Source organism: Rhinolophus sinicus, chromosome 17 (genome assembly GCF_057876585.1).
Source record: "Rhinolophus sinicus isolate RSI-liver-muscle chromosome 17, RSI-T2T, whole genome shotgun sequence".
NCBI classification, from domain to species: Eukaryota; Metazoa; Chordata; class Mammalia; order Chiroptera; family Rhinolophidae; genus Rhinolophus; species Rhinolophus sinicus.
The window spans coordinates 206,187,889-206,204,963 of NC_142517.1; the positions used below are offsets into that span (position 1 = coordinate 206,187,889).

The window sequence follows — 17,075 nt, forward strand, 5'->3', positions numbered from 1 at the left end:
GATAAATGTGATCAGGTCCTCGGTTGCTGGGTTGGGTCTTGGGCCTTTCCACAGGACTTAACTAACACATGCTTGGCATGCAGGGGCACTTGGAAAACACGTTCTGAGTGGACAAATGCATGTTGGGGACATTGAGTGGGAATCTAACCGAGGGCTGGGAGCTTAGCTCTTTCAAACACCAAGATTCACCTAGAAGTTCTCGGAGTCTGTTAACAACAGTCAATAGCACCTTTCTCTTCGGTCCTCATCCAGAGCAAATTCCTCCTCACCTCCTCTAAACCATCTTCTTACATCTCCCCATTTCCCTCTCAGTTTCCCAGGCTGGTGCCCTTCACATCAGTTAGACCTTTTTCCTTCTGGACGTATCTGTCCTCAAGGCTGCTAGGATCATCCAAGATCTGAGCTAAGATGTCAGGTCTGGGACGTGGGTACCCAGGGCTCAAGGCAGTCAACCAAAACACAAGAGCGAAGAGGTCATTGGAGGACTGGACTGTCCTCAACACGCTCTCAGATTCCCCTGCCTTCCTGCGTCAGCCCAACTGTACAACCAAAGCTGGTGTTCAGCCCAAGACTGTATGTGGTTTGCTGGGCATTGTCCTCAGTCCAGCCCAGACCAGGGGATTTGATCTCGGGCTGTGGTGCCAAGTGACCTCAGCAACAGAAGTCCTTGCTCCTTCCCAATAGCCCTGATGCTTTGCAGGGGCAGAGTCTTAACTGGAAACCAAGCCTAAGGACACCAGCCCTGCAGATCTTCCCACCACACTTGCCATAATCCTCCAGGAATGGTGAGAAATGGGGGACAGGACCTGTCACTCAGTAGCTGAGGCATCATTTCTCTACTTCATTTCTCTCCTCAGCATCCTCAGCATGCACCCCCAAAGACACTCAGGAAGCTTCGCATTGATGAAAGATGAAAGAAAAAGGATGATAGAGAATGAATGAGGTGTGGATGGATGCAGGATGCAGGCATGCTGTTAGGTGCCTGGCCTTGAAGCCTCCTCCCAGAGCCCAGGACAGGTTGGGGGAGGGAGCCAGAGGAGGGAGACATAAGCAGGTACAGTGGAGACTCCAGGTTTCCAAAGAGAAGGGTATGAAGTGGGGTAGGGGGAGGGGGAACTTGTTTAGAGGCTGCATTTTCCTAGCAAACACTTTTAACGAACTGTTGTGTTCTGGGGAGGCAGGTCTTGGAGAGGGAGCTGGGAGGGATACGACTGAGCAGAAGGCTGAGTCCATGCCTGATTGGATGGATGGATGGATGGAGGGATGGAGAAAGGGAGGGAGGGAGGGATCGAGGGAGGGAGGGAGGGAACTTCAGCCCTCCCCCGATGGAGGCAGCAAGCCCAGCAGGGGTCAATGCGCCCCCAGCGGGCAGCATGGGGGCGCAGGCGCGGCGGGCGCCAAGGCCCCCCTGTGGGAGGCGGGGGCAGGGGCGGGGAGGGCTGGAGGTGGGGTTAGAGAAAGGGACGCGAGCAGGATCCAAACTTCCGGTGCCTGCCGAGTGCGGAGCGGCGGTTGCAGAGAAAGAGGCTGCACAGGCAGAGGTTGCAGGGCGGACTCGCAGCCCGGCGCAGCCATGGTGAAGATCAGCTTCCAGCCGGCGGTGGCCGGCGTCAAGGGCGGCAAGGCAGACAAGGCTTCGGCCTCGGCCCCGGCGCCGGGCCCGGCCGCTGAAATCCTGCTGACGCCGGCTCGGGTGAGAGGTGCCGGGAGCTCAGGCGGAGAGCGGGGAACCAAGACGTGCCTCGCCGGCCCCGGGGGCTGGGGGGCACTGGGGCCCCAGAGTCGTGAGCGGAGCCAGAAAGGAAGTCGGGAATGAGTCAGTTATTCCAAAGTGGGGAGGGGGCTTGGGTCCTGTCCTACAGCTGCAGCCTAATGCCCGAGTCAGAAGTGTGGGAGAGGGTCCGAGTCGCTGGTCCCCAGGTAGGGAAGCGCTCGAGGTCTCTCCCCAAAGTGGAGGGGCCCTAGGCTCCTAGCCCCAAAATAGGGGGAAGGGACTGATCCGAAGAAGTTCGAGGAATGTTGGGGGGCGGGGTTGCGTCTGTTTCCAATCAGGAGGAGGGGCCGATAGTCAAGTCTCCAGGTGGGGGGATGGGAGGAGGATTGGACGTTGTTTCCCCAAAGTAGGGCGGTGGGTCGTGATTGGTGGAGAATGGGCGGGGGAGGGGGTGTCTGTTGGTAGTGAAGGGGGCGGGACCATTGATTTCGTCCCAAACTGGGGGCTGCGGGAGACGGCGTGCTGCTACAGTGCACCTGAATTGGTGGCTCAGCAAGTGTTGAAAGATGAAATTGAAAAAAGCCAGAACGGCCGGGTCCGGGGTTCCAGGTTCGGAGTTCCGAGGCTGGGTGCTCGGATCCCAACCCACCCCTTGCGTCTGGGCCTCCTTGTCACTCTTCCTCTCGGCTCGCTCGGGCTGCCCCCTCCACCCCGCGGGAAGGCTCCCTCGCTGCTCGGGTGTCCTTCAGCAGCCCCGCCGCGCTCTGTGGAGGCGGGCCTCGGTGCACCCCTCCCCTCCGGCGTCCTCCCCCGCCTCCCCCTGCCCTCGGCCTGGGTAGAGAAGGCATTTTCGCGGTGGAAAACTGAGCGGCGTGGAGTCTGACCCGCGGAGGGCTCGGAGAAGACAGGACGCGTGGCGGGCAGGGAGGCGATGGGAAGGAGAGCTGGTCCAACCAGGCTAGTATTGTCCTGGCAAAGGTGTCAGCGCAGCGTCGTCCCTGATGGCCTTGGGACGCACCAAGGTCCCCCACCCCCGAGACAGGACTTCGAAAGTCTTTGTCCACTCTCTTCCCTGATGCTGGCTTCTGAGGCGTCTCCCTCAGTGCCAAGGCTCCTCCCCAAGTTTATGGCTCAGATCCACCTTGCTCAGGGTATGATGGGGTGGGGTGCAGGAGAATAATCCCTGTGTCCTGGAAGAGGGGTCGCTGAAGAGGAGCCCCGGTGGTGGGTGTCATAGCCTGAGGAAACACCCTGACTGAGGAATTCAATTCCAGGAGTCTGGGTGAGCTCCCTTGCCGTGGTGTGGCTGCTGCAACATCTGTGATCACCTGGCTGGGTTGGGGGGTTTCTATGCACCCCCCACTAGAGCAGCTCCATCTTCATCTGATGCTTAGATGGGGAGAGGCACTCCATATTAGAAGATTGGTCTGCAGCTTTAAAAGTTTGCAGGGGACTCTCCAAGTCTTTCTCCCTTCTCAGCCCAGTGAGAGTGCAGGGATTGGGGTCCACGGCTGCATTCTTGCCCCTTCTCCCAGCTGCCTGGCACTGAGCTGAGGCCTGGAAAACAGGACCCTGCCTCTGAGAGCTATAGGATTACGGCCAGAGGAAGGACAAGCCAGACAAGGAATGGGAGGCTGTAATTCAAACTCCATCACAAGGTCCACCAAATTTTGCAAAAGTGGCATATTCTCCAGCAACAGCCGCTGATGGTGTTAGGCAGTCGGGGTGGCAGATGCCAGCATCACCTTGGCAGTAACTGGACATCCAGCCTCTGGCTCCAAAATCCAGCATCCTCTCTTCCCCCTCACGCAGCATGAAATGGAAATATCCACATCTTCCTGGTGCTGTTTGTAATGGCCTTGAGCCTATAAGCAGCCTCCTCCCCCAAATCTTGTTAGTTGGGCAGGGTCCCCTCTCTCTTAATTGGCAAGTAGGGATAATAAGGGCCCAGAAGGAGGATTAAAATTCAGGCACCTTTAGGACAGGTGTGCATATTAGTAAATTCTCATAGCTGTCTGAGGCCCTGGGGTGACGCACAGTGGGCTTCTGGATGTTGCATCTTGGCTTTGCTGATCACCTGCTGGAATTGGAGCCTTGGGAGAAGAGAATTCACTTCTGTGAGCCTTTTGTGGCCTCCCCCAGCCAATTGGCACATTTCCCACATCCACTGCCTGGGAAGTGAGCACAGCAGGTGCCAGCATGCTCAGATGTAGCCCAGGACAGAGTATCAGTCATTTATTAGGGCACTGAAGGAGAGGGCAGGTGGGACAGGCAGGTAGACTGGGAGGCCCCTGGAGCCGCCTCTCATCAGGACAGGACGTTTGGGTTTTGTCCCACGTTGGTGGGGATGCAGAGCTTAGAAGGTCTTCTCTGGCTGGGGGTGACTCTAGACCCCTTCTTGGTTACTGAGCTGGGCTCAACAATAAGATTCAAAGCCCTGGATAAACAGGTGAGTTTCTGACTGCCTTTCAGTGGTGAGCCGCCCTCTGGCTGCTATGATAAAATGTTGACCTGTGCACAGGCCCAGGGGAGGGGCTGGGGGGGGATAAGGCAGCAGCAGCACCCTCAGAGCAGGCTCCCCCTGCTTGTGAGCAAAAACTGAAACACAAGGAGGATTTTACCCGACCTGCTGCTGGAAAGCAGGGCCTCAGTAGGCCGGGAAGGGGTGGGGGTGGGGGCCCAGCTGGGCCTCCAGCTGCCCACCCTCCACATGATGTTTGCCTCTGAGATAATGAGGAGCCTGCACTGATAGGTGGCTGGCTATAAGCCAGCTTGGAAAGTGGACTGGATGGGAAGCGGGGTCACCTCAGCGTCTCCTGACGGCATCATTCTTGCCCTTTGGAGGCCCAGCTCTGCACCTCTCAGCCTGCTCCCCTCTCCCCACAGCCTGCTTGTGCCTGGGTGCATGCATGCACCCAGCCACGTATGGGCATGTCCAGACTCAACCAGGCTCTGGGGCTGCAAGAGGAGAGAAACGTATTCAATACCATCATCTTCTCAGTGCTGTAATTTTCTCCTTGGCTTTTGCCTTTGATTAATGGCCCCTGTGTCGCTCCCTTCCCCAGCCTGCATACCTGAGAATCAGATTTCACTTTCTGTGCACTGGCCTCAGGCCCTTAGCAGGAGGGAACTGGGTCTCCGGAGTGGTTGGGGGAGGGGTCCTCTGCCAGCCAGGAGGGTGGATCTGGCCAGGCTTCGAGTCCCTGCCCCAGTGCTCCAGTACCCACGGGTCCTAAGGGCTGGGCTGAAAGGACCTTTGTGAAAAAGCAGCCCTGCTCCAGGTCCTGCCCTATAGCAGTGTGGGGAATTTGGGCTGTCCTATTCCTGGCCTTCCCAGGGCCTTCTCAGAGGGGTTTTGACATTGGCACATGCACCTCAGTGCCCTTCCTGCTTTCTCTCTATTTCTCTCTTTTCTGTTCTCTTCACAGCTCATCCTTGTATATTTCAAGGCTGTCAGCAGACTGCCAAAGAGAATTATTTTCTCAGTAACAAAAAAAATGTTTCTGGTAAAATCACACAGCCAACCTGGCTACCCCACCCCCTGCAGCCTCTCCGAGTTCTCTCTCCCCCAGGACAGCTCTTCCAGCAGCCAGCTTTCTTCTCGTGCTCCTGAGCCTTTTCTCTGGAGTCTCATCTTGACTGTCAGGAATGCAATAGAAGAGAGAATCTGCCCAGATCACCCAAGCAGAGCAGACGGCTGTGCAGGAGTGTTCTCGGACACACGACATTCCTTCTCACCCGTCCTGAACCTTGGGTGCCATCGGGCTGCACAACAGGAATGGGGTTCTACTGATGACAAATTCATGACCTCCGGTTGGCATTTACCCAGCTGATGTCTGTACATCTGAGCACAGCTCTGTGTGCTCTGCCGGGCAGAGGGCATTTGCCCAGTCCCTCCTCCCCCCACCCCCCGCCACATATATTGGTGCCCTCGTCTCTGTGGTCTGCAACCTGGAAAAGAAAGATGCTGAGGAGGGGGCATGATGCTGGGAGGTGAAGTGAGACCCCTCTCCCCACTAGCCGCCAGTCCTAGTCTAAAATGAGTGCATTTCTGGCTCCCTGGTAGCCGCCTCCGAGCAGCCTGCAACTGTATTTTTATCCAATTGCAGTTAATTTGGACATTGTCACCGAGGAAAGGTAGCTGGGGAGCTCTCTCCATGGACCATGAGAGTCTGCTGAGTTAATGCTCCAGTTGGCTGGGTTCTCCCTGACTGTTTTGGCCCTAGCTTTGCTAAATCGTTCAATGATTTAGCAATGAGCGCCATTGTGGACCTGAGTGAAGCCGGCAGGCAGAGGCCCAGGCCCCTTCAGGGTCCCTGGAGGTCTGGCTCACATGCCCCTCACAAGTGCATGGCCAGGCACTTTGTTCAGAAGGCCCAGTTGCCGTGGAAACAGTATGCAGTATTTTTCTACTTTCTAAATGGAAGGTCCCAAATGCCTGGCTGTAGGCAGGTAACTGCTCCATGTAGGGGGCTGCAGTTTCCTGGGTCTCTAGCATGACCGGTGAAGCAGCTTGGGGGCTTCCAGAAGCAGTTCCCTAGTGGTTTTTCTGGGTGAGTTAGGCAGCCAGGGACCCCAAGGGGTGTGGCCCCTGGTTCCGGCCCAGGCTGACTGTGTGCTCCCCAGAGGCCTCTGACGGGCTGCAAGTGCCAAGTGTGAGGGGCCTGCGAATAAGCCAGGGCTTTGGAAGTCAATTCTTGGTCTTGACTGCGTAGTGTTGGGCCCAGGAAGCAATGACAGCATTGGGGCAGAATTCAGGGGCCCTCCCTCTTGTGTGGGAGCCATTTGTCTGGAAGCAGGAACATCTGTGGTTTTCCTTCCTGTCTCGTGGCAGCCTCTGGTCCTACTTTCCCTTTCAGCCACTGCTCAGCCATGATGCTTGTGGGGGTTTGGCCCCCTCACAGGCCAGAGGAGTGTGGGGAAGGGAGGGGAGCAGGGTGTGAGCCCCCATTGTGCCTCGAGGGTGTCAATAGGGGGGGGATAGGGAGCCATTTGACCACCCCACATCTAGGAGAGGGGGGGCATCCCCAACCTTCACAGTGATCCCCACAGAGACATATCAGGACACAGGGCAGTGTCTGGGGTCCTGGCTGGAAGCAGTGTCCTTCTCAGCCATATTAGCCACCCCTCACATGCAGCTGGAGCCACTCAAGCCCCACCTCCTCCCTCCCCTGTCCTCTCTGACCTCCTCTCCCCACCTGCCTTGGCCAGCGGCCATGCCTGGCCCCTCCCCCAGGCATTTAGAAACACCTGACCCAGCCAGAAGCTGAAAGGCAGCTGCAACGGGTAGGCCTCACCTTGACCAGGTACTTCATTTGTGGAGCAGGCCCCTGGGCTCTCGCTTGTCACCATTGACCTTGTTTTTAAGCAGTTCTCACTAGCTTGCTACTCTGGTTTTTCCCAAACGCAGGAGCAAAAGCCTGACCCCCGTGCAGCCTCAACAGCTGTCCACAGTGGAGACCCTAAAAAGGAACGGTTGGGCTGATAAAAATCTGCTAGTTTTATCTCGTGCTTTACCCTTTACTAAGGCCTTTGGGGTTCTTTGTCTCCTTTAATCCCAACAAAACCCAATCAGGACAAGACCCTGCAAGTAGGCGTCTGTTCACATTTCACAAGAGAATCTGAGGATGGAGGGGCAGGTTGCTGTGCGCCCCACTCGTGGACCGAGCCCCTCGTGGCCCTTCTCAACAGTGAGTCCCAGCACCCACTCGTCCCACTAAATAAATACAAACGTCGTTCCAGAAGGGCAGAAGTCACAGCTGGTGTGGTCGGCCTGACCTGCCTTCTGGGCCAACCACCGTTCCTTAGGACCCACTCACGACGGCTGGAGCCCCTGGAGTGGCTTGTTCCTTACGAGACACTGGCAGAGCTTGGCTCTCTGGTTTCCTGGTCCTGTGCTGCTCCTGGGAACCTATTGAAACCATTTGAGCTCCTCACCCCCTCCAGCTGGCAGCTGTCCCTGGGGGCCCTGTGGACAGTGGCCACATGTGCTAGTGACCTTGGTTAGTGCCCCTAGGGAGTCCCAGGGTGCTGAGAAGGTGCCATCCGGGTGGATTGTCTCACAAACTTGCTTCTCTGGTCTTGCTCATAGGACGCCCCACTCCCCCCACCCCACACACACACACAGTCAGAGTGGTGGGAGGCCTCAGGCCTACAGATGCGCCCAGCCAATGAGGGGCAATGGGTTTGACCTCCTGTTCCTGCCAGACGAGCTCCTGGAGGGTAGACTGGAGTGGTAGGGAGCAGGGAGGGTGGGACATCTCCATCCTGTATCTCTAGCGCGTGAATGCTGAGGCTAGGGACCAGCTGGCCTGGTGATGGATGTGCCCAGAGAGGGGGCAGCCCTTCGGGTGTTTCTACCCTCCCCAAGCAGGGTGGCATCAGCCCCTCTGATTCCTTCTGCTCCCTGAGGCCCGGAATCCACAGCCCCATATGCCTAAGTCAGGGGGCTACAGGGACATATTGGGGCTACAGGGGTGTGCCCCACCCCTACCAGGCTGGACCTCCTGTGCTGTGCTGGCAGATAAGTGCCTGTTTTGGGTAACTTGGACCTGAACTGTGTCCCCACCCTCCTGCCACCCACTCCAGGATGAAAGGAGAAAGGAAACGTGGCACAAAGAGGGTTAAGCAGGCAGTTAGTGGCAGAGGCGGAGCGAGAAGCTGTAGGCTCTGGGACTGGAGCTTCCTCTCCCCCCCCCCACCCCCCAACACTGCCTCTGCTCCTTGGGGGCCCTTGGGACTGACCTCTAACCTCACCCTGGCCGTATCTGGAAACCATGGAGGTGGGATTGAATGGTAGACAGCGGAGGCAGAGACGGACCGGGCACCTTTGCAACATCTCACAGGGTGAATGAAGGCCTGGGTTAGGGCAGGATGGTAGGGAGGACGGGCATAAAGATGGGATGACCAAGGTCACACAGCTGGTTTAGAGGCGGAGTCACTAGACTCTCAGTCCAGTGCTCTGGGTAAAGCAGTGTGACTCAGTTTTACACACACTTTTTCGTCCACCCGCCCAGACACGTGTGGCCTGGAGTTGGGTCAGGTTGGCTTGCTTCTTGGCAGCCCTGCAGCTGCTATCCTGAGCCCAGGTCTGGCTCCAGAGCAGGTTTTCTCCAGGACCCTCCTGCCCTGGCGTCCCTGATGTAGCTGCTGCCATCAAAGCCACGTTTCCCTCCCGACAGAAGCACCCTGTAGGCTACACTCTGACAGCCTACCTTGCACTGCCAGCCAGTGCCTGTAAGGCCATCGCTGCCCCCGGCAGGCTGAGCTCTACGCGGCGTGGATCGCAGGCCCAGTGCTATTGGCCAGAGGGACACAAGCACCCGTGCCCAGACCCCATGGGTCTCCCAGAGCCCCTGTCCCCATCAGCCAGTGACTGCTTGCTACCACGTACCCTCCCCTCACAGCCCCCCATTCCAGTCTGCCTTGTGGAGTCCGGCCTTCAGGTGGATCTTGTTGCTCCAAAAACCTTCCTGGGCTCCCCATTGCTCAGAGCAGTGGCGCCCAGCCTGCCCAGTACACCCCAATTCCTACAGGTGACGAAGGCCGTGTCTCTGCTTCCCCCCAGTCTATGTTTGAAAGGGTATACCATGTTCACAGTCTAATGAAGGGGACTCATGGCATGGGGAGTTCCAAAAGCCCCTGCCTGACCCAGTGGGTCATGTCATGTGGCTTCTCAGTGGGTCTCGGCGTATGTGGGAGGGAGAGCTGGGGAGAGCCGGCGAGGCTTCCTTCAGATGATGCTCTGTGCATCCTGAGCACCACCCTTCCCTCCCCGTACCCCAAGGCTCCCTCCCTGCCAGCACGAGGAGATCTCACTTCAGGAAAGCAAGAGGATTCCCAGGGTGCGGGACCCGGCACCCTGGGAATCCTGGCTGCCAGCCTGGCTGACCCTGCACTATTGTCCACAGGAGGAGCGGCCCCCCTACCACCGCTACAAGAAGGGGGGCTCTGTGGGTGGCGTGTGCTACCTGTCGATGGGCATGGTCGTGCTGCTCATGGGCCTCGTGTTTGCCTCCGTCTACATCTACAGATACTTCTTCCTTGCTCAGGTGAGACTGGGCCTCAGAGGGAGAGCATTTAGAGAGGAACAGAGGGAAGTGTGTGAGTTTGCAGTGGGTGTGGGAGCTGGCAGCAGAGGAAGTGAGCAGTTGAGAGCCAGGTGCTTGGGGTTTGTGAGGAGAGGTGTAGCAGGAAGCCTTGGACAGGCCCCTCAGGTGGGAGGCGTGCCCAGGCTAGCGCAGAAAACCTGCCTCCTCCCTCCTCCCTGGGGCCTCCCTGCGCTCAGGCCGGCCCACACTCAGCTGTTCATCCTAACACTGCAGAACCTAACACTGGTCCAGGAGACAGGATTGCGGCCCCATCTTCTAATGTGCACAGACCCTGGAAGAGTGTCCATTTCTTCAGTCACACCTGAGGGCAACAGGGAACTTTCCCAGGAATATAGCCAGCGATGGGGGAGCCAGGATTGGAATCTGGGCTTGTGTGGCCCAAGGGCCCTTCCCACGGTGTCACCCTGGGATGTTATCACCAGAAACTTAAATATGGCGGAAATTGGAACTCTGCGGTCCCATCAGCCGTCATCCTTTGCCCATGGGTCATGCTTTAAGAATTCCATTTCACGCTTGGACATTTGGGTTAGAAAGCGAGAAACGTGGAAGGTGGGTTTATAAGACAGACTCAGCACTACCTCCTGTAAAGGTGGCCCAGGCTGTGGTCACACCCCCAGGTATCTGCTCTGGGCAGGAAGTACGGCCGGGAGAGCTGGTCATGGTCACAGTGACCTTGTGGACAGCTCAGACCTGGGGAGGGAGACAGTTCTGGGGGCTAAAGTAGTTAAATGGAAGGTAGCTCCAAAGAATAACCATAAGTTCAACCAACAGGGACTCTCAGAGTGACAAAAAGGCTGGGAATTGCCAGTCATTTATAACCCAAGTGACCTCCTGCCACCCTCAAGCATTGGGCTTTAACTTTGTTGTCACCCCGTTTTTCCACAATGGGAATTACCAAAGAGTTTGTATTCCATGGGACTTGCCCCTGGGAACCTGCTGCCTTCCCCTTTTGTCCATCTCCTCCTCCCCCCTCTCTCCCCTCCATGGTCTGCTCCCCGCTTATGCCGGTTCTCACTTCCCTGGGCAGGGCCCTTTCCTGTTGTAGCAACAGCCCTCCCAGGACCTACTCTGGCTCCTGGTCCACTCTACTCCCAGCCCCACTCGTCACCGTCCTGGGGTTCCTCACCCACCCCAATTCCCAGGGAATGGGGGCACTTCAGAGCAGCCTCTGGGTCTGTGCCTTAGGACACTATGATTCCTATGTGATGACTCACCCTGGGAGAGCTCACACTGAGACAGAAAGGGGAGTTCTGCCCTTTACAGGCCAGCAGCCTGGGTGCGGATGGGGGAGCCCCTGGAGCAGTACAAGTCCCGCGGTCAGTGGTCAGTCACTTGGCCGCAGCCCTGTCACACTGCCTCCCTCCCGTTATTGATGGAGTGATTAGGCTGGCTGCTCAGATGGGGGACACAGCATTTGTCAAGGTTTCTCATGAGGCACAGTCCAAGGAAGGTGGTGGGTGGAGGGTTGTGTTTGGACGTGAGGCTGGAATCACAAGGGGCTGCCTCTCTGCTCCTCCCCTTCCTCCTGTGCCTCCAAGGTCTGCAGGGCCCCACAGCAGGGGGCAGGAAAGACAGGATAAGCGCTTTCTGGTGGCATTGGACCACCCCCCCGCACGGCCTGTGCAGTCCAAGCTCCCTGTTTGCCCCTGAGGACCCTCCTGTCACCCCAGGCTCTTTCTCAGGTGTCTATCCCTCTGTGGAGGGCACGGGGTGACTGGGTCCTCTCCCTGCTGTTCCACCCCATTTCACAAGCACAGACTCATGGACTTGGAGGCTGGGGATCACCTCATTTTACAGATGGGGAAACTGAGGCCGGGAGAGGTCACCCACCTAAGAACTGGCTCACGCTCCCTGACTCCCCACATCTCTCAGTTTCTCCATCTGGGAAATGGGTCTCACAGCCCTACCCTTCCCGCTTCCCAAGGCCTTAGGAGGGTGAAGTGGTTGGGTAGGTGGCAGTGGCTGTACTGAAGACACTGCATGACCAGCCTGTCTGTCTGTCTCTCCTCCCCTTGCTCAGCTGGCCCGAGACAACTTTTTCCACTGTGGAGTCTTCTACGAGGACTCCCTGTCCTCCCAGGTCCGCACTCGGATGGAGCTGGAGGAGGATGTGAAGATTTACCTCGAAGATAACTATGAGCGCATCAACGTGCCTGTCCCCCAGTTCGGTGGTGGGGACCCTGCAGACATCATCCACGACTTCCAGCGGGTGAGGCCAGCCAGGGGCTGGGGCGGGGGCCGTGAGAGGCTGTCCCAGAGGACCTGGAGCCCCCCTTCCACCAAGAGTCATGGGAAAGAACAGGCATGGACGCAGAGTGCTGCTGTCCCTGGTGCATCTTTTGAGCATATACCCAGTGATGTCACCTGTGTGTAGGAGATGTCTACAGTTCAGCTTTATCAAGGTTTTAAAGACACAGCTTTTATTATATAGGTGACGCAGTTACCCCCAAGGGGGAGCTAGCCATGGTTGCTGTTGTGCTCGCCACCTGGCAACTGCTGGCGCTGGCTGTCATGGGTGAGGCCAGTGTCCTTTTATTGAGGTCATTTCTGTGTTGACATTTTATCAAGGTGTGGCACACAGAGCGCCTGGGATGGAGGTTTTCTTGTTGAGGGTTCAAGCTGTCCCCAAGGACTGACCTCATGGGTTTGATGCAATGCACAGTTGGGACATTACTATGTTCCCCAGACCTCAACTCTGTAACCCCATTGAGAAGAACCCTGTTAACAACTGAGGCATTTAACAGTTGGTGTCTTTCAGCTGTTAAGTGGAACCTCCTACAGACACAGGCGAGGAAAGGAGCAGAACGAGGGAGGGCCCGCCCAGGTGTTCAGGAATTGGGGGTGTATCGCCGTGGCGGGTGGGGTTGCTGCCTTTGCTGGCGGAAGGCCTCTCAGCCCCGCCGGGGCCAGCCCCTCACGCAGAGAGACTGACGCGGCCCCCTCCTCCTCAGGGTCTGACAGCCTACCACGACATCTCCCTGGACAAGTGCTATGTCATCGAGCTCAACACCACCATCGTGCTGCCCCCTCGAAATTTCTGGGAGCTCCTCATGAACGTGAAGGTGAGCGGCGGTGGTGGCGTCTTGTCCCTCCTTGGCTGCCTTCTCCCATGGAGGCCAGGCCTGGGGCAAGGGAGGTTCCTTTGGTGGCAGGTGAGGGTTCCGGGGCCATTGAGGTCCCCAGCATCCCAACTGGTCCCCCTCCTCCATCTCTCCTCCCACATCCGGGAGTCAGCTCCTCTCCTTCTTCTCCTCCCCTAATGCTTCCGCCTCCCTAGAGGAGCCTCCGGCCAGCTCCCTTAAGCTTCCCGGCCGTGCCCCAGTGGGCAGTACCGGGAGGGGCAGGGCCGTGCCCTTGGGGTGGGAGGACAGACTCCCACACATGCCGGGTGCAGTGCAGGCACCACAGAAGGGCTGAGCTGTGGGGTCTCTGGATGAGGGAGGGGAATGTGTGCATTTCAACATTGTGGGGGCACAGCTCCAGTGAGCAGAAGGATGGTGACAAGGGGCGGGGGTGGGCAGTAGGCGAGTGGAGACCTCAGGAGAGGAGCCCTGGGTAGTGACCCAGCTCTGGCCGCTCCCTTTGCAGAGGGGGACCTACCTCCCACAGACGTACATCATCCAGGAGGAGATGGTGGTCACAGAGCATGTCAGCGACAAGGAGGCCCTGGGCTCCTTCATCTACCACCTGTGCAACGGGAAGGACACCTACCGGCTGAGACGCAGGGCGACTCGGAGGCGTGAGTGGCCCACTCCACCCACCTTGCCGCTGCCCTGTGCTCCAAACCGCAGCCGTCCTCTGGCAGTGCTTGGCCCTAGAGCTGATGCCCAGTGGTCAGAGCCCTCAGATAGCAGCAGCAATAATAACAGCTAATGTTAATTGAATACTTATTATGTGCCTGGCATTACTTTATGCTCTTTATGTCCTTAAGGAATGTAAGTTGTCATCATTATTATTATTATTGCTGCCCCTTTTAAAAATGAGAAAACGGAGGCCCAGAGAACTTAATTAACACCTCTAAAGTCACACAGCAGGAAGGTGACAGAGCCAGGCAGTCTGACTCCAGCGCCTGAGTTCTCACCATTTCACTGCACTGCCTCTGGGAGAATCTGAGTGTGGTCTCCTTGGCTGCCTCCTCCCCCCAGTCAGAGGCCACTGAGCCTCTGAGGCTGGTGGCCTTTGTGGCCCAACCAGTTTTGGGCCAGGACACAGGCCTTACTGGGATTTCTCTGTTCCCTCCCAGGAATCAACAAGCGTGGGGCCAAGAAGTGCAATGCCATCCGCCACTTCGAGAACACCTTCGTGGTAGAGACGCTGATCTGCGGGGTGGTGTGAAGGCCTCCCTCCGGCCAACACCCCCCCCCCCCCCCCCGCCCTCTTCCTCTTTTTCCTTCCAGCTACTCTGTGGCCCCCCTCCCCCCCTCACTTAGCTTGTACTTTGGACACCTTTCTATAGATGTGATGTGTCTCCCTGTTCCTCTCTAGCCCTGCCCACTGTCCTGTACCAGAGCTGTGACCTCTCTAGGCCCCTGCCTCCACTGAACCCCCCGGGTCTGGAGGACAGAGCGGGCACCCCAAGATGGTTTCTGTGACCACCATCTTGAAGTCAGGTCCTCTGGGACCTGGCCCACAGCTGCACTGGCAGCCCAGGGGAAGTACTGGATGGAGGGGCCGGGTATGTGAGGGTGCTGGGTGACGGGAGGGGCGAGGGGAGGGGTGTGAGGGGTTCAGAAATGCCTGCACATTTGGGAGAGTCCCAAAGGCTTTTTCCTTGAAAGGCACACTTCCTCCGGTGTCCCAGCTCCTGGGTCTGCGCTGAGGATGGGGTAATGTGCCCAGGAGTGCACCGACCCAGGGCCCAAGGGAAGGCGGTTGTCCTGGGGGTGTCCCAGGACTCTTGTCAGTGCCTTCAGCCCACCAGAGGGAACCCGGAGTTTGGGGGGTGGTGGGGATGAGTTTGTCAAGCACAATCGTTTGAGTGGAACCAAAGAAGGGAGGAGCCAGGGCCCCTAGCGCTGGCCCCCCAGAAGCACACGTGTGTCCCTGCAGCCACAGCCACAGATGAACTGGGTAGAGGAGGGTCTCTTCTTACCCTGTCGGGCTGAGTACAGCACAGAACCGACTGGCTGAGCAGGTGGGGCTCCTTGCTTTCTCCAAGCTTGGAGCTGTTTTAGAAGATGACTTGGGGGGGGGGGGGGAGAGCCACCTGGTACTTGCACACCCTGCCTCCTCTTTGTTCTGAAATTCCATCCCCCTGTGCTTTGGGGGAATGCACCGTTTCTCCTTTTCCTTCTCACTTTTGCATGTTTTTACTGACCATTTGATGTGCTAACCGTTCTGAGCCCTGAGCCTTGAAGAGGAGGGCTTCGACACCTCCAGTCAGACCTAGGTGCTCCCTGGAGATGAAACTCTGAAACGCTTTGTATATTTTCTCAATTAGATCTTTTCAGAAGTGTCTGTAGAATAATAAAAATCTTTGACTTCTGACTGACTTGAAAGTGGCAGGTTGGGGTGGGCACAGGGCAGGCCTGCATCCTGTAGGCTGTGCTGTGAGTCCGGGGGGGGGGGGGCATGGGGGACCTGACCCCTGCAGAGGTGGGCCTGTTCCCTGGTTGCCCTGGTTCAGCCTTGTACAGAAGATATCCCCTCATGAGCCAGAAGACTCACATTTTACAGGTGAGGGAGGAGGAAAGTGCTCCCTGAGCTTACACAACTCGCCCAAGGTTATGCTGCTTTTAAGTGCCTATAAACCATCCCAGTTATCACACGGAAGATGACATCATTATTGCTTGTCCTTAAGTACAAGGACGGTGTCGTGTTCGCCACAATTTCTGGGCAATAAGTAACCATCTCGGTGGACCTAAGCTGAGGTTTGGCAAGAGTCAGGGCCAAATTCTGCAGAGAAGGAAGCAGTGGAAAAGCTGCCGAGAGCCTTGGCTGAGTGGGCCCTAAAGGGGGCACCTGGTTTCTGGCCTGCATCTTTGGTGTGGTTCACAGGCCCTAATCCTGTGAGGGACATACAAGTCTCGGATTAGGGCAGACACACCTTGTTCTCAATCTGGCAAACATGTCAATCTAAATGCAATGCAATTACGAAATGACAACGATTTGTTTTTTAACTTGACACATTTAGTTCTTTTGGGAAAGTAGACATGGGGAATAGCCTCCAGCTACTAAGCATTATAAGCTTTCATAATTAAAGAGTTCTATGTAGCAAAGGAAATGGTCAATAGGAAAGTAAGGGGGGGCTGTGTGGATTCTTTTTAATGGAACAACTGTCTAGCCATTTTGACAAAAAGTTAACCTGAATCCTACTTGTAACAAAATTAATTCTGGATGGATCAAAGGTTTTAAGTATGAAACGAAGCCATAAAAGTACTTGAGATGATTTAAAAGATAATCTTGGAGGAGGGAAGACCTTTCCAAGCATGATACCCACCGATAATATACTGAAAAATTAAGATTTATAAGCAGCAAACGGGGAGATGTGTTTGAAACGACATAAAAAGGGCTATTTTCCTCCATATACAAAGTTCTTAGAAATCATGAAAAATGGACAACCCAATAGATAAGCAAACAATATGAACAAGTAATTCACAGAGAAATACAAATGGGTCACTACCCAACATGAAAAGATGTTTATTACCGTTACATAAAAGATGTAATCAAAACTGGGGAGATACATTTTTGCACATCAAGTTAATGGTTTTTCTTCACATATTTTATATTGTGAAACATCTAAGATACACAAAATACTCTATGTAAATCGCTATTAAGTTACGAAGTGTAATGACCAATGTGCCATCTTAGGATGTGGTCTTTTTGATGAACAGAAATTATTGGGTTTAATGTAGTCAAATTTATCCATCTTTTTCTTTATGGTTAGGGCTTTTTGCCTCTTTTTTTTTTTTTTTTTTTGGCCTTTTTGTGTCTTGTTTCAGAAATTCTTCTTATCCCAAGATTGAACAGACATTATCCTATATTGTCTTAATGTTTTTAAAGTTTTGTATGTTATATTTAAAAATTCCCTGGAATTTATCCCCTGATATGGTGTGAGGTAGGGATAACCATGTGTTCTGTTTTTGGTTTACTTTTTCCTTTCCCCAGAGCTGCAGTGTGGTCTGTTTCCATATGTGCAGAATGGAATGTGATCAAGTTTCCATATGTGTAAGGTCTATTTCTGGGCTTTTTATTCTTTCCTAATTGGTCTATCCTTTGAGCCATAACCACACTTAAAATAAGTCTTGCTA

The 17,075-nt window shown here is 55.7% G+C and overlaps 1 protein-coding gene across 1 annotated transcript; it reads left to right on the forward strand.

Annotated features, from left to right (window-relative positions):
* The first annotated feature begins 1,309 nt into the window (after window positions 1–1,309).
* ITM2C (integral membrane protein 2C) lies at window positions 1,310–15,309 on the forward strand. Its single transcript, XM_019739785.3, has 6 exons — window positions 1,310–1,693; window positions 9,625–9,765; window positions 11,846–12,034; window positions 12,777–12,887; window positions 13,414–13,564; window positions 14,069–15,309. Exons 1-6 carry the CDS (start codon window positions 1,574–1,576, stop codon window positions 14,158–14,160), a joined length of 804 nt encoding a protein of 267 aa, XP_019595344.2. The 5' UTR covers window positions 1,310–1,573; the 3' UTR covers window positions 14,161–15,309.
* The last annotated feature ends 1,766 nt before the right edge of the window (window positions 15,310–17,075 follow it).

Coding starts and splice junctions, on each gene's coding strand:
- ITM2C (XM_019739785.3), top strand. CDS start 1,574: ATGGTGAAGATCAGCTTCCAGCCGGCGGTGGCCGGCGTCAAGGGCGGC. Junction 12,888..13,413: donor AGCTCCTCATGAACGTGAAG/GTGAGCGGCGGT, acceptor CTCCCTTTGCAG/AGGGGGACCTACCTCCCACA. Junction 13,565..14,068: donor ACGCAGGGCGACTCGGAGGC/GTGAGTGGCCCA, acceptor GTTCCCTCCCAG/GAATCAACAAGCGTGGGGCC.